At 55.3% G+C, this 21,151-nt stretch overlaps 9 protein-coding genes across 9 annotated transcripts; 5 read left to right on the forward strand and 4 right to left on the reverse strand.

Moving 5' to 3' along the window:
* Positions 1 to 802: 802 nt before the first annotated feature.
* Positions 803 to 2,525, forward strand: W97_04653 (uncharacterized protein; the record flags this gene model as incomplete). Its single annotated transcript, XM_007782542.1, has 3 exons — positions 803 to 820; positions 881 to 964; positions 1,041 to 2,525. The coding sequence occupies 3 exons, from the start codon at positions 803 to 805 to the stop codon at positions 2,523 to 2,525; spliced, it is 1,587 nt and encodes a 528-aa protein (XP_007780732.1).
* A 240-nt stretch (positions 2,526 to 2,765) lies between these two features.
* On the reverse strand, positions 2,766 to 3,588 carry W97_04654 (NADH-ubiquinone oxidoreductase 23 kDa subunit, mitochondrial; the record flags this gene model as incomplete). Its single annotated transcript, XM_007782543.1, has 3 exons — positions 2,766 to 2,896; positions 2,947 to 3,212; positions 3,305 to 3,588. The coding sequence occupies 3 exons, from the start codon at positions 3,586 to 3,588 to the stop codon at positions 2,766 to 2,768; spliced, it is 681 nt and encodes a 226-aa protein (XP_007780733.1).
* Positions 3,589 to 3,859: 271 nt separating this feature from the next.
* W97_04655 (uncharacterized protein) lies at positions 3,860 to 4,520 on the forward strand (the record flags this gene model as incomplete). The annotated part of the gene is made up of 5 exons (XM_007782544.1): positions 3,860 to 4,087; positions 4,148 to 4,165; positions 4,218 to 4,298; positions 4,350 to 4,398; positions 4,453 to 4,520. The coding sequence occupies 5 exons, from the start codon at positions 3,860 to 3,862 to the stop codon at positions 4,518 to 4,520; spliced, it is 444 nt and encodes a 147-aa protein (XP_007780734.1).
* A 543-nt stretch (positions 4,521 to 5,063) lies between these two features.
* On the forward strand, positions 5,064 to 6,311 carry W97_04656 (uncharacterized protein; the record flags this gene model as incomplete). Its single annotated transcript, XM_007782545.1, has 4 exons — positions 5,064 to 5,330; positions 5,381 to 5,627; positions 5,702 to 6,195; positions 6,261 to 6,311. 4 exons carry the CDS (start codon positions 5,064 to 5,066, stop codon positions 6,309 to 6,311), a joined length of 1,059 nt encoding a protein of 352 aa, XP_007780735.1.
* A 1,131-nt stretch (positions 6,312 to 7,442) lies between these two features.
* Positions 7,443 to 9,982, forward strand: W97_04657 (uncharacterized protein; the record flags this gene model as incomplete). Its single annotated transcript, XM_007782546.1, has 2 exons — positions 7,443 to 9,596; positions 9,659 to 9,982. The coding sequence occupies 2 exons, from the start codon at positions 7,443 to 7,445 to the stop codon at positions 9,980 to 9,982; spliced, it is 2,478 nt and encodes an 825-aa protein (XP_007780736.1).
* A 733-nt stretch (positions 9,983 to 10,715) lies between these two features.
* W97_04658 (uncharacterized protein) lies at positions 10,716 to 11,585 on the reverse strand (the record flags this gene model as incomplete). Its single annotated transcript, XM_007782547.1, has 1 exon — positions 10,716 to 11,585. One exon carries the CDS (start codon positions 11,583 to 11,585, stop codon positions 10,716 to 10,718), a length of 870 nt encoding a protein of 289 aa, XP_007780737.1.
* Positions 11,586 to 11,947: 362 nt separating this feature from the next.
* Positions 11,948 to 13,066, forward strand: W97_04659 (uncharacterized protein; the record flags this gene model as incomplete). The annotated part of the gene is made up of 1 exon (XM_007782548.1): positions 11,948 to 13,066. The coding sequence occupies one exon, from the start codon at positions 11,948 to 11,950 to the stop codon at positions 13,064 to 13,066; it is 1,119 nt and encodes a 372-aa protein (XP_007780738.1).
* A 1,053-nt stretch (positions 13,067 to 14,119) lies between these two features.
* Positions 14,120 to 17,720, reverse strand: W97_04660 (uncharacterized protein; the record flags this gene model as incomplete). The annotated part of the gene is made up of 7 exons (XM_007782549.1): positions 14,120 to 14,311; positions 14,368 to 14,584; positions 14,641 to 15,126; positions 15,188 to 15,522; positions 15,719 to 15,809; positions 16,033 to 16,620; positions 16,882 to 17,720. 7 exons carry the CDS (start codon positions 17,718 to 17,720, stop codon positions 14,120 to 14,122), a joined length of 2,748 nt encoding a protein of 915 aa, XP_007780739.1.
* An 812-nt stretch (positions 17,721 to 18,532) lies between these two features.
* Positions 18,533 to 20,113, reverse strand: W97_04661 (methionyl aminopeptidase; the record flags this gene model as incomplete). The annotated part of the gene is made up of 3 exons (XM_007782550.1): positions 18,533 to 18,753; positions 18,874 to 19,875; positions 20,092 to 20,113. 3 exons carry the CDS (start codon positions 20,111 to 20,113, stop codon positions 18,533 to 18,535), a joined length of 1,245 nt encoding a protein of 414 aa, XP_007780740.1.
* Between the last annotated feature and the right edge of the window lie 1,038 nt (positions 20,114 to 21,151).

Consider the following 21,151-nt stretch of genomic DNA (forward strand, 5'->3'; position numbering starts at 1 on the left):
CATAATTGGATTTGTTGTCTTTCTGTTACCTTTACTCCCGGGAACACGTGCGATATACAGTACTAAAGGATCATGCTTTTGCTGGGTAGGATTACGCGGATACTGCGGAGGGTTCGCAGCTAGTGCCGTGATGGACGACAACGAGCGTGCCTCTACAGTGGCAGCCATGCTTTTCCAAGTAGGTTCTTCAACTTGATGTTTGAAATGTGAGTGGAGTATGCCAAGTTGCAGCGTTGTAGTCGTAGTTGGTAAATTGGGTAAATGAACGGGGTTTCTACGACAACGACAATATCAAAAATCACGATCGCTAGCATTAACAGTCCTCTTACAAGCTTTACAGCTGGGTCGCGGCTACTGTGTTGATATGAAGCCGGCCACGGCAACAGTTGTACGTGGCAGGGGAGGCTGTGCAGCATGTCAGCCACCGGTGATAGACATTCAACAACGCTGTTGCTGTCCAGCCGCGTCACAATGCAAGAGTTGCAGGCGCTGGCGCATGAGCTATGCAGCATCCCGCCACGGAAAGCACCTGCAGATTTGGTTTCGTTGTCCATCAGATTGGTGGAGTGAAATCGAAGCATGACTCGAGCAGAGCGTGGCCCGTTCCCGAGAATCCGAAGCGGGTGCCAAGATTTCACTCTCTCCTCACCCACACCGCCCGAGAAAAAGTGTGACAACCTGAAGCCTCGCGACCACCAGCAAACTGCGCAACAATAGCAGCAGGCCTACCACAGTAGCGTCTTGAACAAACAATAATAGTCCCCTCAATATCAGAATAACTACGCATACTGCTACGGCAACAATGGCAGACGACCTCGAGGTACATCTTCACCTCCCGCCCCGCTCTCCACACAGCTTCCAACTGACAAAATCTCTCCAGGAACGACTCAAGAGCCACGCCCGAGCCTTTGAAGGGCTAATGTCCCTCATACCCGCGAAGCATTACTACGGCGAAGATACCAGCGTTAGTTTTCCTGCATTGCCGCCTGGAAACCCCAAGTGTTAGGCAATAACGACTAACGAGCCCGTGTCGCCTAAAGGATCAATGGCAACGCAAAAAACAAACCAAAGAACAAAAACGCGAAGCCAAGCGCGCGAAGCTGGACCCAGCGAACCAAAAGAGCGCCAAAGACGTCATGGACGAGAACGAGCGCAAAAGAAAGCGGGAGATGGAGGGCGACGACTACGTCTCCGATGTTGATGCGCCTGGCAAGGAGAAGCCCGGCGAGGGATTAAAGGGCGCTGGGAAGAAAGCCAAGAAACAGAAGCTTGACGATGGCTCCGCAAAGGAGGTGAACGAGCAGGCGCCGCTGGATGAGGCGGCTCGGACGGTGGCTCAGGCGGAGAAGCGGAAGGAGAAGCAGTTGCAGAAGAAGGAGAAGAAGGCCAAGCAGCAGGAGAAAGCTGAAGCTAAGAAAGCTCATCACGAGGCGGTAATTGTACCAGAAGCCGGGCACGAAGAGGCACCGCACGACAATGCCGAGATGGCCGACGGCGACGAAGCAGGCGCAGCAGACATTGACCGCATCGACATCAGCGGCATCATCGAAGACACCAAACCCACCGAGTCCCAGACCTCAGCCTCGCCCTCGCCACCCCCCGACTCACCCGCCTCCGCTATCCCCTCAGCCTCCTCATCCTCATCCATACTCCCGCCTCCCTCAGCCGAAGCAGCCGAAGAAGCCCCAGAAAAGCCCTCCACCACCACCTCCACGGACGCATCCGCGCCGCGGCGGGAAAAAACCCCCAAACTCCCTCCCATCGATCAAGAACTCCTCAAAGTGCGCCTCCAAGCGCGGATCGACGCCCTCCGCGCCGCCCGAAAAGCCGACGGCATCGACGGCAAGCCCGCACGGAACCGGCAAGAGCTGCTCGAAGCACGGCGGCGCAAGGAAGAGCTGCGCAAATCACACAAGAAGGAAGTCCGCGCCCGGGCCAAGGAAGACGAGCAGCGCGCTGCCGCCGAGGCGGAGCTGGCGAGGTTGAGAGGCAGCGGCAGTCCGCTGACCACGCCTGATATCTTCAGCCCGCGCAGTCCCGAGAGGAACAATTTCAGTTTCGGACGGGTCACGTTCGATGATGGGATGGAGATGGATGCGAGCATGTCGAATGTCATGGATGCGCGGCGGAAGAAGGGGCCGCAGGATCCCAAGACGGCGTTGGAGGTGGCGAAGAGGAAGGAGGCGCGGATTAATAGCTTCGATGAGGAGAAGCGGAAGGATATTGCCGAGAAGGATCTCTGGCTTAATGCGAAGAAGCGCGCGCATGGTGAGAGGGTCAGGGACGATACGAGTTTGCTCAAGAAGACGCTCAAGCGGAAGGAGAAGCAGAAGGAGAAGAGCGAGAAGGAGTGGGGGGAGAGGGCGGAGGGCGTTAGGAAGGGTCAGGAGATCAGGCAGAAGAAGAGGGAGGAGAACCTTAAGAAGAGGAAGGAGGAGAAGGGGAATAAGAGCAAGAAGAGCAAAGGGAAGAAACCGAAAGGACGGCCGGGGTTTGAGGGCAGCTTTAGGAGTAAGGCGAAGTAGTTGGCTGGGGTCTGTAGATTGCCAGCGTTCGTGTGATTGGCAACCTGAGCACGTGTTTTGCATGTCGACCCGCTCGTTAGGCCGTTCGTACGCAATGAAAGATGTTTTGATTCAATGACTGTAGTTGAATGACGCTCGCTCGTGAAGGACTGGTACAATATTTACAGCCTGCTCAACGTCGACACAGCGGCCGCCGCTAATACCGCTTCGTTCTTTTAGACCCTTCCCCTGTTCGCGAGTTTACCTATATGGAGCATCTGCCCTCGCCACCGCCGCTAGCTCCGGCTCCCACTTATCGCCATTCATCAACAGCTTCTCCTTGTTATAGAGAAGCTCCTCTCTCGTCTCAGTAGCGTATTCGGCATTGGGTGCTGCAGATCTATGAGCTTGAGCTTTCCTGACTGGTACCAACACAACTCACATTCAACGATCGCATCCACAGGACAGCTCTCCTGGCAGAAGCCACAATAAATACACTTGGTCATGTCGATGTCGTAGCGCGTCGTCCGCCGGGCCCCGTCCTCGCGCTCCTCGGCCTCGATCGTGATGGCCTGCGCCGGGCAGATGGCCTCGCACAGCTTGCAGGCGATGCAGCGCTCCTCGCCGGTCGGGTATCGGCGCAGGGCGTGCTCGCCGCGGAAGCGAGGCGAGATGGGGCCTTTTTCGAAGGGGTAGTAGATCGTGTAGCTGTGTGGGGTGTCAGCCAATGCCAGTGTTCTTGTCTGTGGCTTGCTCCTCTCCGAGTTTTCCTCATGGGGGGAGGCGGGGACGGCACATACGGCGGTCTGAAAAACTGCTCCAGCACCACATACATCCCGCGCATCATCTCCGTCATCAGGAAATATCGCCCCGCCTTGTCGAGGCTGCTTTCCTTGCCTTGGTCCCATCGTACGGGCTTCGGGAGACGGAAGCCTGCGGGTGGTGGCCCGGACGGCGTTGCGAAGCGCGGGGTGGTTGTGCTGAAGGCGGCGATTCTGGTGGCAGGTGTTCGCGCTGTCTGCTGTAGGAGCGAGGACGTCGGTCGGGCGCGCGCGAGCGCAGTCAGCGGCTTCGTGCTGGCCATTATGGTGGATGTGGCGGTAGTGGAGAAGGGTCTGGTGGCTCGAGTCTCGCCGTGAAGAGGACTTCTCGCAGCGATGATGGTGGTGGTGGTGGTGTTGCGGCTCTGGCTCCCTAATCGGCTCTGGCGGCGCTGTGATTGGGCGCATCAATGGCACGTGACTTTCTACTGCTTGCTTGACGATTTTCGGCTTGCCGTCACGACAAGTCGCATCGCCATCCCCCAGAGCTGCATCCTCGAACTCGCCGCAAAGCTACGCCTAGACACCTTCACCATGCTTCGAACTGCCATCATCCGATCTGCCCGCGCCGCGACCCGCTCTGTGGCAAGGTGGCAAGCTCCAATTGCTGCCAGGCCGCTGGCTCCGAGCTCCTTTCTCAGATCGAGGCAGACAGCACCAGCAGTGTACTTCCAGGCTGTGAGGTGCTACTCGGCTCATGGCGGTCTGTCGAAAGAGGAGGTCCAGGGGCGGATATTGGATCTGTTGAAGAACTTTGACAAGGTGGGCAGGCGTTGGCCGGCTTCGAAGCGTCAACACCCACGCTGACTGTTATTCCAACAGGTCTCAGACGCATCGAAGGTACATACGCTTACGGAACGTTCATCACGAAGGCCAGCGCTTATAGGACTAGCTCTCGCCGACATCGCACTTTTCCAACGACCTTGGGCTTGACAGCCTCGATACTGTAGAGGTGGTGATGGCGATTGAGGAGGTGAGCGGTCAACACAGCACTACGGACGAACACGTTCTGACATGCGTCTAGGAGTTCAGCATTGAGATCCCCGACAAGGAGGCCGATGCCATCCACAGCGGTATGCGACTCTCTCGGACGATCAGTTGTCAAGCACATGCTAACATACCAACAGTTGACAAGGCCGTCGAGTACATCCTGAGCCAGCCGGATGGTAAGACAGCCCAGTTCTTCGCATCGTGACTAAGCTGACCTTAGTAGCGCACTGATGTAGTGCTCGTGCTTGGAGTCTGGGGACGGATGTAGCTGGGGTGAAGCGCTGATTGCGGAGGAACAGGGCAGGATTCTGGAACTTCCTGCTTGTACAGATCTGTATTATCGGAGTTCTACTGGCTTGCACATCTACTAGAAGCAAACCTGCAAAACGCTCTCTGCTTCGCAACATGTGTTACATGCAGGAATCCTTCGTGAAGTGGAACGCCTTCGTGCCTGAGTGAATTAAGCGTGCTGCCTCAGCCTCATGCCAAGCAACGGAAGGCTGTCCAACGTCGGTGAAGCTTGGGCGGCGCCGTGCCTCGTAAAACATCCCACTGCAACCGCAAATTTCGCCGCGCTCGAATTCGCTTTCCGCTAAAACTGCAACTGAACAGACTCTCTCCTCGCCCTGCAACAGTATCTCGCGGAACTCGGACGTGGAATGGACCTGTGGTCCCGCAGTGCGCTCTGAGAAACCCTTCCTAGGCCCCCATCCAGCGGACAAAACTCTACGCACACACAACAGGCGCAATGGCTTCGACGGCAGGCGGCCTAACGCGCCGAAGAGGAGGAGCAGGCGGAGGAAGCGCAGAGAGCGAAGATGGCAGCCGTGTCAGCTCGCCCGCGCCCAGACGTCCTGAAGAGAACAGACAGCCGGAAACCGCGTTCGACACCTCGGAAAACGGGCACAAAATTGCATACGATCCGCGAGACATGAGCGAAAGCGCAGAGAGGAGCAAGCAGCCCAAGCTTACGCTCATGGAGGAGGTGCTGCTTATGGGGCTGAAGGACAAGCAGGTGAGCGGGATTGGGGAGCATGTGCGGGGCACAAGCTGATACGATTACAGGGCTACCTGTCTTTCTGGAACGACAATATATCGTATGCGCTGCGAGGGTGCATTGTCATAGAATTGGCCTTTAGAGGGCGCGTCAGCATGCAGAAAGATTCGTCGCGGCGGCGGTTCCCCCTGGCTGATAGAGTTATCGAGGTCATAGATGACACGCTCACTGGCGAGGTGCTGCTGGATGAGGCGCTGAAGATGATGAAGACGAGCGAGAAGATGAGCGTGGCTTCATGGATCGACCTCATGAGCGGTACGCTCTCCATGTTCACTCCTCGAACTGCACCCTGTGCTACAGACCGCACACTGACGCTGGCGACTGCACAGGCGAAACATGGAATCTTATGAAAATAGGCTACCAACTAAAGCAAGTCCGCGAGCGACTCGCGAAAGGCTTGGTAGACAAGGGCATCCTCCGCACCGAGAAGCGCAACTTCCTCCTGTTCGACATGGCAACACATCCAGTCGCCGACGGCGGCGCGAAAGACGAGATTCGGCGCCGCGTCCGGAACCTGCTGACCAACCGAACCGTTGTGTTGCCCCCCAGCCAATTCTTGCCGGAAGAGATGGAGTTCCGGTACCTGAGGACCGTCGCGATGGTGTGCGCGGCTTACGCGGCGAACGTGCTGGAGAATGCGCTTTCGACGCTGGGCCATGAGGCGAGGGAGAGATCGTTCGCGGTGGTGGACGAGCTACTAGCCGAGTACTCGCAGTATCCGTTTGCGAAGCGAACGGGCGGCAATAGTGGAGTTGCGGCAAATCTTTACCAGGTCATAATGGACGAGGTAAACGGTGCCAAGGATAAGGAGCTACAGATGGAGGTATGTTCTATCTGTGGTGCGCTGCAGCCATGGCTACATGTCCGTGCTAATGTCCACGTGTCCAGGTCGTTGCAGCTTGCTTGAGCGTCTTCACCCGGCTCGACTCCTTGTTATGATCTATCCTCCGCCATTAGCCATTCTAACATCCACTCACCCTTGACCTCGAAACGGCCTAAGCGCTCATCCAAGGAGTGGAGGCACCTGTACGAGTATGCTCACCCACAGAGACAACATTACGGCCATCTCACTCGACATGAAAAAAAGTGCGATAGCATGAAGCAGAGAGGGACAAATGGTTTCGGAGTTGTGTTGGGCGAACCTGACGCTCTCGTTATGCGGGCGCAGATGTCGTGTGGTATCAGGTGGTTTGTTCGTCGAGCGCCTGCTAGGCGTTACAGGCACGGTGGTCTGCGGTCGAAGTTAGTACCTATTTACTGTCGGCAACATTCTAGGTTTGCAGAGGCTTCGTGGTCGACAAATCTGAGAGGCAGGGTCTCGAGGGCTTTGGAAAGTCACGTGAGCAATCAGCGAGAGCTATACCCCAAACCATCGTTGAATCCTGCAGTGAGACGCTCGGAGGAACGATAGAGAACAAAGTCTGGATCATTCACACAACATCATCTATTTCTAACCACAGTGTGTCTGTCCCCACGAGTAAGCCAGAGACAAGCCCGGGCCGGCTAGATCGGGGCCGAAGCGCCTCCAATCTGACCAGCCCCCGTCGATTCCCCAACCAGGCTGTGACACGCATCGAATCTATTGGCATCACGCCAGACTCCCGCTACCGATCCAGGCACAGCACAGCAGACTGTCAATACCGTTAAAACAGGGGGTGGAGAGGAGTAGCCATTCCGGCACCCGGCGCGCGTGTCCTGTGTCATTCCTCACTCCGCTCCACCGCTCCACCGGCCCGGCAGTTCTTTCTCTTCACTTCGGCCCAGCCAATTCAGTCAGCCGAGCCTAGGTACGTCGACGCGCCGTTTCGCATGACATGCCGGTAGGTTCTATTTACCTTCCTGTTGATTCGGATCCTCTGTTGCTTCGCGGCGCATTGGTTGCGATGGACTTGTTGCTTGTAGCCGTCTTGTCGCTCCCATCTCCGTCGTACTCTCCGACACATGGGAGACGCGCTGTTTTACCACCATGTGGCTGACCGGTGTAGGCCGTCCATGTAGTAGACCATACATCAGACCTCCAGGACGACGAACAGGTGGTCCGTTGTTACGCGCAAACACCCAAAGCGTACCATGCTCTCTCCCGCAAACAACACCCCTACAGCAGAATCCCTTCGTGCGCCACACACTGTGAGCCAGAACGCGCCAGGCGCATATAATGGATCAGTTGGAAACGGCGTCGTCGCAGAGTCGGCAGTCGCGCCCGGCGCAGAGCGCGCAGGAGCAGTCACTGGAGCGCCGAATACAATCGCAGAGAGCAAAGAGAAAGCAAGAGCAGTGATGGCCGCCTCTGGTGTTGGCTTGGCCGGGGCTAGGATAGCGCAGACAATAACACCCTCCACGAGCGATCCGCAACGAGCAATAGATTCCACGAATGGTGCGCCGCCGAGTCGAAAGCGATCCCGGTCTGGCTCTCCCAAGCCCGCCCACCCTGCCTCCGCAAGCATGGTAAAACCTCCTCAGCCTGATGCGCAGGCGTACCTGCTCAGCAAGTACATAGAGCGGGACGAGCTGCATGACGACGCGGTAATCCAGCAACAGAGACGCCAACGGGAGTTCTTTGAGGAGAAACAATCAGAGATTAGGTATTACAAGGATTTGCGCCATCAGAGGCAAACAGATCCTGGTTCGGTCTTCGGATACGGCTATGCGGGTTACGGCAATGGGCATACAGACGTTAAGCCATCGAGGTTGGAGTATCCTACTCAGAGAAGACGTGTGCCGAGTCGACGGAGCAGGTCGGTACGGGTGCCGAGGAAAGACATGAATGCACAAGCCGAACAGCTTGAAGAGCTGGTGCCCGTGCGGCTGGATATCGAACTTGAAAAACTAAAACTAAGAGACACATTCACCTGGAACCTCCATGACCGCACCATCACTCCCGAGCTGTTCGCAGAAAACCTAGTTGAAGACTTCAAGATACCCCCAGAGCATAGCGCCAATGTGATGCACCAAATAAATCGGGAGATTCAGGAGCAGACTCAGGACTTCTACCCACATGTCTTTATTGAGGAGGAGCCGCTGGATCCACATTTACCGTATCATGCCTACAAGAACGACGAGATGAGGATACTGATCAAACTCAACATCACCATCGGAGCGCATACGTTAGTAGACCAGTTCGAGTGGGATACCAACAATGCTCTCAATTTACCGGAAGAGTTCGCCCGATCCATGGCCCGAGATCTGAATCTTTCCGGAGAGTTCACTACGGCAATTGCGCACTCGATACGAGAACAGTGTCAGATGTTCACCAAGAGTCTGTACATTACCGGACATCCTTTCGACGGCCGGCCCGTTGAGGATGCAGATGTCCGAGATAGCTTTCTCCCTTCTCCCTTACCTGCTGTGTTCCGGCCCCAACAGGCTATGAAGGATTTTTCACCGTATCTGTATGAGCTCAACGAGGCGGAGCTTGAGAAGACAGAGCTTTCAATCCTACGCGAGCAGCGGCGGCAGAAGCGATCAACAACCCGACGAGGTGGCCTGGCACTCCCGGATCTGAAAGAATGGAAACGGACTGTTAGGACTCAGGTCGTTTCTTCGGTCATTCCCGGCGCAGCGGAGACGATAGAGAGCAGCCGACTATACAAGGTCGCGCGGAGACCGGATGGAAGAGGCCGCCGCGCTGCCGGGCGTACCGATGGTGCAGAAGACTCGGATGACTCTGAGGATGAAGACTCGGCACCGGAGTCGCCTGCGCCATCACAGGTCACGGGCGGTACGGCGAGAACAAGAATCATACGTGGTGCAGCGACAGCAGCTCAGGCGGCCATGCGCGCGAACCTGGGTCGGTCCATGACTCCGGAGATAGCCGCGCTGGATCATGTCCCAACGAGGATATCGAGGCGCCTTGTCGGATTGGAAGCCAGAGACGAAAGCGAGGCGCCCGCTTCACTCATCATGAAGCTACGCGTCCCTCGCGAGAGGCTCCGGGAATTGCTCCAAGGCAAGCGGTTTAAGCCCGGACAGAACTTGCTCTCAACAACTCAACCCGGATCGCAAAGTGGGACACCACAGCGCAGCACCCCAGCAACATCAATGCCTCCTCCGCCGTCACCAGCCATGCAACAGCAGCGCAATACGCCCACAGCCCTCAGCAGTGCCGTCGCAGAAGCGCCCCGCTCGATTCCCCGCTCTGTCCCCAGTGAAGCGCAGCAGCGATGGCAGTACTACCCCGACGGCCGTGTAGACGTACCGCCCAACTGGCAGCAGGGGCAGCCGCTGGTGAGCATCTCACACAGGCGGACCGTCCCCCAAAAATGACACGCTAACACTCGCATTCACAGCCTCCGCCTCCGCCCTGGCTCACCGCCGCGCTTGCGAATCTAAAACAGACCTTCCCGCACGACTCTGTTGCGGCGCTCATGCGCTTCGCTTATGTCGACAAGATCACGGGCCAGCCCATTATGCGCGAACCGCGTGATGGCCCGCCTCCACCCGGCACATATAAGATGCAGTTTATGCCGCGGATCAGGTGCAATGACTGTCCTGGGAAGCTGTATACGGCCGGCCCGGAACTCACCACTGGGAATTTCGAGGTGCATCTGATTAATCGGAAGCATAAGGAGAGGGTCGATGCGAGGCGGAGGGGTGTGCTGCCGCCGTCCTAGGGGGGCGCTGGAGGGAAATGAGAGAGCGGGAAGAGGTGTTTGGTGTATACTTACAGGAACATATGGCGCTGTTGTACTCCTCGTGGGCGTGCCTTTGGATCATGAAACGAGCACGCGGGTGCTGAGGAGCCGGGTGGATATTGGATCATGGGGAAGACCCCACTGGCGTTTGTTGGGAGAATCAGGTAGTATGATACGGTTGAGTCATATTGATCAAAGCATTACGTACTACATGATGATCTCCGTCTCTCGTTGAGGTGCCAACAAGCTGTCTTTGCACCCCTCTTGACGTTGCGGAACACTCTTCTGGGTACCATTTCGGCAGACGTCTGGATGTGCGAGACCACCGTTCGCTTTCCTGATCTCCCTCGCCCATCTGCCCGTCTCGATGGCCGCTTCGTTTCTCTTATCTCGACCCGGATTACTATCACCTACATTCCCAGGGTTTTTCCGTCTTGTCTCGCGTTCCCTCTTAGCTGCAACCACTACGACTGGTGTTTTCCAGCACGTAGATTGTCCATCACCACTAAGCGACCATAGAGCCAAGTTGTTTGCCTCCGTAGAGAGATCTCTTGCGTCCTTTCCCAGCAGATGCAGAGCTTGCACCGGACGAACTTCCCGCCGCTTTCAAATCTGTCTCCTCCAGCTCAGATCTTCTCTTTGCCGCTAAGCAATTGCAAGCAATTCTGCCACCGGCCAATCTGCTTCCAGCGTCAAACTCAGCAAACCCTTCTCAACCATATCCTCTCACTTCGACATCCCCAACGACAGCCCTATGATCGCTGCTATACACCCCATCTTCAAACCGACTCTCGAGCACCGCATACCCTTTGACATCCCACATGTCCTTGCCCTTCGGCCCCAAGAACAAGAAATCAATCCGCTTCTGCTCTTCCTCGCCGTTAAAACTGGTATACGTATTCTCGTGCCCATATCTCCCTCCCTCCCCCACAGCGTCATTAAGATCCCTGAGCGGCGACTCTGGCGCGCTCAAGACACGATACGCCTCCTGGTGCGTCTCGCTATTCATGTCACCTGCCAAAAACACCGGCAGTTCCGCATGATCTCCATTCACTTCCTTAACAATCATCTTCGCGGCCTCAAGCCTCGCTTTCGAGCCCTGGTCGTCAAGGTGCGTGTTCGCTCCTCTAACCTTTCTCCCGCTTTCACGGTGTTCGAAGACGGCTTTGGTCAGGATCCGGATAGATCCCGCATCCCAGCCCTTGGACGGCACGTCCGGGGTCTGGGACAACCAAATCGTCTCACACGACAGCACTTCCCACACCGCACGCCGGAAGAGGATCGGCGAGTACTCTCCCGCTTGCTTGCCGTCGTCGCGGCCTACGCCCACGTAGCCCCATTGCTGTTCGGCGTCGGTAATGCCCGCGTTCAGGCCTTGCAGAATGTCAACGAGCTGGTGGTGAAGCGCTTCTTGTAGACAGATAAACGCCTCAGGATTGTGTGCGGTGTTGAATTTCAGCTCGGCGAGCAACCTGGGCAGGCGGATGGGCCACAGCTCCTCGCCTTTGAAGGGGTGGGTGGTGGCGTAGCGGACGTTGTGGGTTATGAGGCGGATTGGGAGGGGCTGGCTGGGTGCTTTCATCGTCATTTGAACCCCTCCAAGGCTGGAGGTTGGTTGAGGCGTTAGTGTAGAGAGTCAATTGCGAGGCAGTGGCTGCTTCGCTCATTTGGCTACCTGTACGCTTTTTCCATTGTGGTTGTGTTTTAGAATTATCATGAAGTCTGTCATCTAACAGGTGTATGCACCTTGATATTCACGTGATTGCTCGTATGGAAAATCCCGCTGCTGATCCCCGTCAGCTTCAACCCCGGGCGAGGCGGAAAACCCGCACCTGCTTGATGCAGCCTTACGGGGACGCGGTTTGGCGATGGAGACCATTCTGTTTGATTTCTCTATTCTGTCCAACATTTTCCCCTTTCCTTTTTCTAGGTAGCTGTATCAAGATGTTGGCTGGTCCACCACGAGCTGTGGGTCTTCTTACCCTTCTCGTCCTTACAGCGCTTGTTACCTTGTATCTATTCTACACGCCGCTCAATTCCCCTAAAAGCGTTCTCCACGCACCAGTCCCTCCCGCGATAAACACCTACACCCTCCCCGTCTTCACCCCCGGCACCCCCAAACCCCCGGGCACTCCATACACCCGCACTCTCGTAATCCCGCGCCTCGCATCCCAAGATGTCTCCTGGATCAGCGAACAACTCCCCGACCTCCCCACAGCCATCTACACCGTCGACGACCCGCACGCCGCTCTCACCGTCCCCAAAAACAAAGGCCACGAAGCAATGGTGTACCTGACCTACCTAATCGAGCACTACGACGCCCTGCCCGACACGGTGCTCTTCTTCCACGCCCACCGCACCGCCTGGCACAACAACTTCCTGCTGGGTCTCGACTCCGCCGCGACGATTCGGCGGCTGAAGGACGACAGGGTCGCGCGGCTCGGGTACATGAACACGAGATGTCACCACGACCCGGGCTGTCTCGACTGGCTGCATCTGGACCGGCCGGTGGGCGATTTCGACATGGTCAAGAAGCCCGAGGAGAAGGCTTTCACGCGCAAGGTGTGGAGCGAGCTGCACCCCGGTGTTCCGGCGCCGCCGGCGCTGAGCCAGCCGTGCTGCGCGCAGTTCGCTGTCAGCGGGGAGAGGGTGCGGCAGATCCCCAAGGCGCGCTTCGAGCATTACCGAGACTGGCTGCTGCGGACGGAGCTGGGGGACCAGGACAGTGGGCGCGTCATGGAGTATCTGTGGCAGTATATCTTCACGGGGAACGCGGAGTATTGTCCTGCGATCCACAGCTGCTACTGCGACGGGTATGGGCTGTGTTTTGGGAGCCATGCGAGGTTTATGGAGTATATGGGGATGGTGGAGGAGAGGGACAGGGCGCAAGAGGAGCTGGGTAAGCTGGAGAAGGAGGAGGGCGATGGCGGGGAGGAGAGGAAGACACAGCTCAGGGATAAAATCGCGCAGTTGAATGTGAAGCTGGTAGAAGGGGAGAATGCGGCTACTGTGAGGGGACAGGACCCAAAGAATAGGGAGGCTGAGGCGGAGAGGGTGGATTGATGCGGTGACTATTGAGCGCAGCCTTCGTTGGCAGGCACTACAAATACAGTACATATCCATACATAACGAGCTAGATGACCCAAAGAACATCACGGAGGAAATCTGCTGGTCTCTTGAAAAACTTTCCACACAGGAGTTGGCCTGAACCGAATGTTGAGCAGACAAAACATCCGAGTAAGGAAACTTGCAGCCGGGGCCAACTCTGTTCGGTCAGTCGTTGCACAAATAAGATATCACCAGTGTTGGTCTGACAGCTGTATGAGAAAGAAGAGATTTCGTCAGCTTCAGCTTTGGGATAGTGCTTTAGCTGTTTGTGAGTGCTAAATGCTACTTAGTTGCATCGTCCCCAGAGGCTAAGCCAGTTCAGCAATCCCTCCACTCTCAACGAAAGCAGCAGCAGAGAACACGTGTCGCCACTGCAGGGCACAAAGGCAGACGGAACACAGCTGACAGTCTTGAAAAACTGCTCATTCCTCCTCGATAACTTGCCCTCGATAACGCGAACGGTAGGAAAGGGTACCAGAAGGCACCTCAAGAGTAAAGTGCAGGCGATGGCGTGCCCATTGCTGGAACCTATAGTCGGCCACCAACAACTGCCAAAGACCAGAGGTGTAAAGGAAACTCAAATGCTTAGTCGACCGTCCCCAAAGGATCGAAACACGCAACGCCAATGGTATGCTTTGTAGGATGCTGAAAACGGAATACAGTTACAGGAATGATGCTCAGTCGCTGAAGACCATGTGCGGGCTGGTGGAAGAGGTATCGAGCGTGATATGGAATGCTGAAGCCGAGGAAACCAGAAGCCAGAGTACGTATTACGGGGGATAGAACTGATGCAAAAGCCAGAGACAGGATGGAAAGGGAAATTCAGGACGACCTAGTGTTGGGCTGCTGGTAGGCGAGTCGAATGATTGGCGCGAGTGCGAATCATGGTCCGGTCTCAGAAAGAACACCTCGTGCGGTCTGAGGGATGCGCACCAATGCGCAGTGCCAAACTCTGACCAGGAAGCCGGATTGCAACGGTTGAGCATAGATGAAAGGCAGCGATCAGTCTTATGCTTTCTCGCCAGTAAGGCGGCGCTTGATAAGCTTAGCAAGGGCCTCAAGTTGGCGGCGCTCCTCATCCGAAGGTTCGCCCTCGACCATGAGGGGCGGAATAGCGGCCGTGGCCAAGGATTGTGAAACGGACGGTGCCTCATGCTCGGCATGTGCGATCGCTGCAGCAACATTCTCCGGAGCATTGGCCTACGTTGCATCGTCAGCGCTGACGTCATCCACGAATGGCAATATTCATGACTTACAGTGAGGCCGTAGACGAGCGCCTGAACACGATCACCGTCTAAGCCGAGATCGGCCTCCTTCTGAGCAAGCTGTGCGAGGTTAAGAGCGAGCTTCTGCTCAGCGAAGGGTCGCTTGGCAAAGTTATCTCGAAGCTGTGCCCGGGCAGAACCTGCATGGCTGCTCTTGGTAACGCGTCCAGAAGCCACACCCATGTTCAGCCCTCGGTTGGAACGAGCTCTACCAGAGACGTCAGCAATGTTCGTAGTTGATTAGACGAAGAGGGTTAAACGTACTGCTTGACCTTGTTGATGAAGTCCAGCTTGACGCCGCGTTCTGGAATGCGGTGGATGACTCCATCTTCGCCAACATTCTCCTCAATGAATTCATCGTCACTTGATTCGTTTTCGATCTCAATGAGACCATTGTTCTTGAAGCCACGGCGCAGGGCGACGTCGACGATCTTCGCGTTTCTTGGCCTGCGAACGCGGTGCACTCTGCCTCCGCAACCGACGGGAGCAAGACGGCGCAGATCCTGGTCGATGTGCCGTGGACACATCCACATGTTCCTCGAGTTGTCTTTGCTTCCTCGTGCAGGAGGATTTGCCAGAGGAGGATCAAGACAATCGAGGTGCCAGTAATCACCGCAGTAGTCGCACTCAACCAACGAGCGCCTGTCCAGAGTAGAGCGACTACACTGCGTGCAAAGGATCGTGTTACCCTTGGAGTCGTACAACGCCTTCGTGTTGTCGACCACCTCGGACCAGCCAGTGCGATTTTTCCTGAAGAGAGTTAGCTGATGTCATGATCGTGCTCGAGCTATTGTAGCTGAGTGACACTTACACAGACTTCTGCGCGTGCGCCTCCTCATACTCGCCTTCATCACCAGCCTTAACGCCTTCAAAGTACTCCTGGACGTCCTTTGGCAGACCGAAGGCGGTCGGGTTACGCCTACTGATCTCATCGAGCAGAGCAGAGAACAGGCCACGCGACGGTGTTGGTGCCACATGCCCTTTTCCTAAGCAGCGGGAACAGAACCACGGCTCGTCCAGTGCAGATGCGTTGCGATCGAGCGGCGGATCACAGCAAGTGAAATGGAATGAACGGTCGCATCCATCGCAGCAAACGAGGAGGCCGCTGCCGCTGCAAGCGGAGCAGAAATCACTGTTCTCGGAACGCTGACATGGTGTAAGCTGTTTTGAATGATGCTTTGTGTCCGACAGTATGAGTAGATTTCGGAAAACCAAGTCTTTCGGGAAATGCATGGAAGAGCTAATGAAGGGGAATGGAAAAGAGTTGTCACGGGTTGAGCACAAATGGTGTTGCGGAAGTTTAGTTGGGGCCAAGCGTTGCGGTGATTTGTGGAAGACTTACGCTGTCGTTGTCATCATAGCCGATCGGACTTTCCATCCCGCCAACCGCGCGAGCAACACCGGCGACAACCGTCGTCTTCTTCTTCACGGGGCTAATAGATGCGAAAGAGCATTAGCTAAACCATTTCTTGGAAACGATATTCACGGTGCCAAGCGTGCAAAGCCGAAAGGGCGAGAAGCACGAATGAGGTGGCTGGTGTAAGGTGAAACAGTGCCCTCGGTGTAACACGTGAAACATTGGAAGCCCAACAGCAGTGATCTACATTCGAAATGGCTCTTGCTGCCTTTGAAGTCACAAGAGGAGAGCACACTTACGACATCTTCATACGCGCTGTCTTGCGCTTCTTCGCCGGACGATCCAGCACGAGCGGCGTGTTTGGTCGACTTGCAGATCCTGGGCCAGGTGCGAAGACTTCAGGGCGTGGTGAGCTGAGGGTACCACGGCCATTTCTTAAAAGCTCGTCCCGCGTGAGATGTCTTAGAACTCCGTTCGGTTCGCGAGAGGATACTGCTGGAAGGTGCACGGGCGGAACGTGTACGCTCGGAGACGGTCTGGCAGATTCTGGCTGAACAGCGAGTGGTGGGCGTATGTGGCTTTCTGGAATCTTGTAGTCCTTGACCAAGGATTCGTTCAACTTCTCCCGGACGACGTTGAACTCTTCCTCGGTTAGCTCAGGCTCACGATCAAGACCAGCTTGATCTGGAGTTCTCTTCTTTGAAGTTGATGGCTTCGGTTTGGAAGGCTTTGGCTGCTTGAGAGTGAGCGACAACTTAGGTCTAGCAGCGCTGCTCGGCGCAGCGCCCGCGGATGTCTTTGAGGTTATAGCGACACTCATGTCTAGAGATGTCGGAAGACCTTCTTCGACGATCCTCTCGTCGACGTCGCTGAGCGACGAAAGAGAGCTGACACTGTGGCTTCTCTGACGAGCAGGAGCTTTCGACGGGGATGCAGTTCCGTTAGTTTGGACCGCCTCAGCTTTAGCGGCGGATCTGGTATTTGGAGACATCGAACGACTTGAACGACGTGATTTTGGAAGCTGTTTGAATGAAATCTTGAGTGATGAAGTGGAATGAGTTGCAGTGAGTGGCTGAGCGGGGTTATATGAATTTGGGACCGCTATTGTGGAAGGCTTTTCAAGCGACTGTGGATGGTTAGCGCCCGACTGAAGGCTATTGTTGTATTGTCGCGACATGCGCCGCGAGACCTTCAGTAGCTTTTTCTGTTGCCTTATGTATTTCTTGAATGTAACAGCCTGTTCAGCAGTCGCTTTGTTCGCGAGAATGTCGTTTAGTAGGACGGCGAGGCCTTCGTCCTGGAAGCTCTCCCGATACATGTTGTGGAGAGCATCACCGAGCCGGCGATCGCCGCTTCTGGCAGCCTTTATAGCAGCGTTGTCGACTATCAGCTGGAGCAGCCCGTGGCCGACAGGAGTTCGAATATGAATCCCCGCGTTCGATGACGAACGCTCGCGACTCTGTGCTGGTGTTGCAGTGACCGTCCCGCTTTTCATGCCAGCGCTCTTCTGCGGCCGCGGTGCAGTCTTGAGTTTCTTCCGCGGCATGTAGTCATCATCGGCCTCATCATCTCTACTCGGTAGTATATCTGGCAGCATCTCTTCTGGCTTCTGGGATTCCGACCGGCGCGGCTCGACCGAGGGTGTCGCCTCCGAAGTCTCCCCAGCCTCCTCCAGGGTGAACATGAGTCCATTCCTGCCGGTATCTGGACGTCGCTGCAGGTCGCCTTTGACCTTTGCCTTGAGTTTCGCGCTCGGTGGTTGCCCTAGAGGTTGCATGTTCTCCAACACTCCACCCCGTTCAAAGCCATGATCTCGAAAGCTGGGCGTAGGTTCCTTCAACGGCGGTTCAATCCACTGGTCCAACGACGTCTGAGCCTTTCCTTTCTTCGTCTCTACAGGTGGTGCAGGAGAGTCGTCTGCGGACCGAACAAAGGGGCTCGAGGTGCGGCTGGATTTGCGGGTCGTTGTCAATCTGATTGAAGGCATTTCGCGGGTGTCCGCCACTCTCGGCGACGCTGTACAGCTGTTAGTTTTCTGTCCGTACTAACATCGCTCGAACTTACGACACGTTCCACCGGTTATGTGGCGAGGTTTGAGAAAGTTGGGACGGAGATAGTCGCGTTATGCGCGTGAGTTTGGTGTAGCTGCTTGGACTGGCCGATGCAAAGTCCACCCGAACTCCACGACTCCCCGGACAACCCTCCCCAAGATAATGAACCCCCTACAAGAATCTTCAGCAACACACTGCAGATTAAATGTTGCTGTGTATCTCATGTACTCGCTGAGAGAGTTGTATGTTACAAGTTTTAAGGATTTTCAGCGGGGTGCACAACAAGGGATTTTGGGTAGCCGTCACGCCATTCACGTTGCTCATGAACAGCTTCACTAGCCGGCGCCAGACAGTAACTGCTGCAAGCGGCTTGAGGAAAACTGGACGAACGAGTGCAACACCACGTTAAGCCGCAGTGAAGTGCTGAAGTCCCGCTCACCCATCAACTTAAGTGCAGACACTCCTGAGTCACAAGTTCTCCCACTCCACACCGCTTCTCAGGAATGTCTCATGATAGAAGCTCGCATTTACTGCGTGAGGTGTTCATGCTATCCTGATCAAGCTTTTGTTTGCTTATCTATAGGAGACAAACACGCTGGGTTCCGTTCTGTGTCAACCGAACCTGGGGAGCGAGTTGTGCCATCCCTCCATGAAGTCCTCCAGAGACAAGGGACTGAGACCCTTGAGCTCAGCTCGTTTGCTAATTGTCCTCCGCACGGTGAGCGACGGGACAGGCACTGTAGTACGGCTACTCTTCCTCACTGCTCTCGGCCTCTTCCTCCTCATCTGCCTTCTTCGCGGACTTCTTCTTCTTCTTCTTGTTTTTGCTCTTTGCTCCGGTATTCTTGGCGATCGGCTGCTCAAGAATCTTCAGGACCTCCTCGTCCGTGATCTTCTTGTCTGTCTTGTACTGCTCCAAGTCAGGGCTTGGAGGTGCGGCTAAACGGGTTATGCCATTCTTGGTAATTGCTGATAGAGAATCAGCTCAAGTCCTGAACTATGCGAATGAAAGTCGAAGGAACGTGCCAACGGCATTGGTGTAGGGCACGCAAAAAATATTCTGGCTCAGGGATACAAGAGGACACTTACAGACAGTGGAGAACACTCTTGCCACGGGGGCGTTGTCCTTGTCTCCGACCACCTCGTACTGGCGCAGCACATTCCCTCGCACGCATTCGACCACACCGACCTTCGCAGCGCGTTCATCTTCCAGCTGTCGTAAACTGAAAGGAAACGTGCCGAACTTCTTAACGACCTCCGACAGGGTGGCCCGGGAGCTTGGTCTCTTCAAGCCGTATGTTGTCGTAGTACGGCGATGTAGAGTCGGTCGGTTGTTGAGCGTCTTTACTTTTCCGGTACCCAGGCTGACGCCCATTTCTACACCCCACACCTCCCCGATCTCTGGCAGTCCTTCGCCTTTGACGCCCTCGCCCGGAGCCAGAATCAACTTCTTCTTGCCCTCAATCTCGTTACGGTCGAACAACCAGCAGGTTGTGTTCTCAACAAGGCTACAGTCATAGCTCTTCACAACCTTCTCCAGCAACTGATTGATCTTGGCCTGGGTGTATGGCTTCTGCGCTGCTGCCTTGTTCTTCTCGTCATCGGTGCCTGTGACCAAAGTACCCGGAGGTAGCATCAACCGCAGCAGTAGCTCGTTCGCCCAGTGCGTTGCCAGTAGCAGCTCCGCTTCTCTGCCGGGATGCTTGTCATCCTCGTTCTTCTCCGACGGAACGACGATAGTGTCGCACACTATGGCGCAGAAGCCATCGATCTGAGCACCGAGCTGGATCTTGACGATCTCCGCGGGCTTCAGCTCAACCGCAGCCTCCTCTGCATCCGTCTTGAGCGGCGTGTATGGCGTGACATAAGAGGTTGGTGACACCGTAGTCGGGTGTCCGAAGCCCTTGCTGATCTTCTTGCCCTTGTACACCTTTGCAATCTCGTCCTCCAGGAACTTGTCTCCCCGCTCGCAGACGTCGACGATCTTTGCGCCCTCGATACACAGTCCGGTCACGAACTCAAGGGCCTTGTGGGATATCTGAGCTGCTTGCTTGTACTTCGTGAGGGTGTCGGGGTTGTTGAGCGAGTAGTCTGTTCCCAGAGTTAGCTGGTCCTATCTTTGCTCGTTATATGAGGCGGTCAATGATCTGAGACGACGTTGAACTTGTCGTGAAGTTGCTCCACACTGTAGCCAGCCGAAGTACTAGTACTTCGTTGCCCATAAAGCAAGCAGATGATATCTCCTAGAAAAACACCCAGGATGGTACAGCAGGATTTCAAAAGAAAATTCCAAAGCCACTGTCTTACCAGTCTGCGCTTCTTCAGCCATCTTGAGCGTGGATGTATGATGTTGATTTGTCGTGCGACCTTTTTGGAGCTCTTGTTGTTTTGTGGTGTCTGGCGCGGGGCATGGCGGGGCTGCTGTCGCTTCGATGCCAATCACGCCTGACGTCCAAACCCATCCAAAATGTCCGTTGCCGTAACTCTGCGCCGGCTTGTTCAACACGGAATTCGTGATCAATCTAGACTTATGAACTTGCCAATAGTGGAGCAGCTGGATCAATCTCATATGATAGGGAGTAAAAGACGTGCACCAGTTTACGCCTTTGTTGCATAGACTATGCAAGGTGTTTTTGATCTATTAAGTGTCCTTTTGGCTGTGCAACTCTAGAGCCGTGGGAAGCTTTCAATGCGGCAACCTTCATTCCAGATGGCCCTTAGTCCTAACATCTCCTCTCATCTCATGCATTCAACATTATAAACCATGGCGCAAAGTGCAGCTAACATAGCAGTATACCTAATCTGTAGTGCAGTGTTGCGGTGGCGCTTGTGAAAGTATACACATCCTTTGAGTAAATAGAGCAGCCACCGCGGTGACAGAAATCTCCGGACTTCCAAGATAGATAGGTCTTCGGACAGCTTAGGAAGGTCGTAGATAGATGCAATCCCTCATGTTATATTGCCCCATGAATATGTGCAAGCCATACTTAGAGCTGGAATGGCCAGACTAAAGATCTCTGGGAATGTGGTGAGTTCAACAGATTTCGGTGATTTGGAAATGACTTAAGAGTCTGGCAGTTGACAAGTCCAGCGCTTTCTGTCACTCACGTGAGCAGCTTGGGCAATCAAATGCACGGAGACAGGGGGCCGCTGAATGATACGTCGTTGTTCTCGTACGGTATCAGTCTCGTGCTCCTGCTTTGATACGATTGTGCAGCCAACTCAGCCACAACTCCGTGTTTAAATAAGCTAGGTGCTGAGTTGGATAGATCACTCAGACACGACGCTTGTTTGTCATAAGCCACGAAATCTGAGGCAACAGGTTGTAAGTGTTCTACGAAGCGCACAACCTGCGTCGAAAGCAACG

This window comes from Coniosporium apollinis, assembly GCF_000281105.1.
Source record: "Coniosporium apollinis CBS 100218 chromosome Unknown supercont1.21, whole genome shotgun sequence".
Taxonomy (NCBI): Eukaryota; Fungi; Ascomycota; class Dothideomycetes; genus Coniosporium; species Coniosporium apollinis.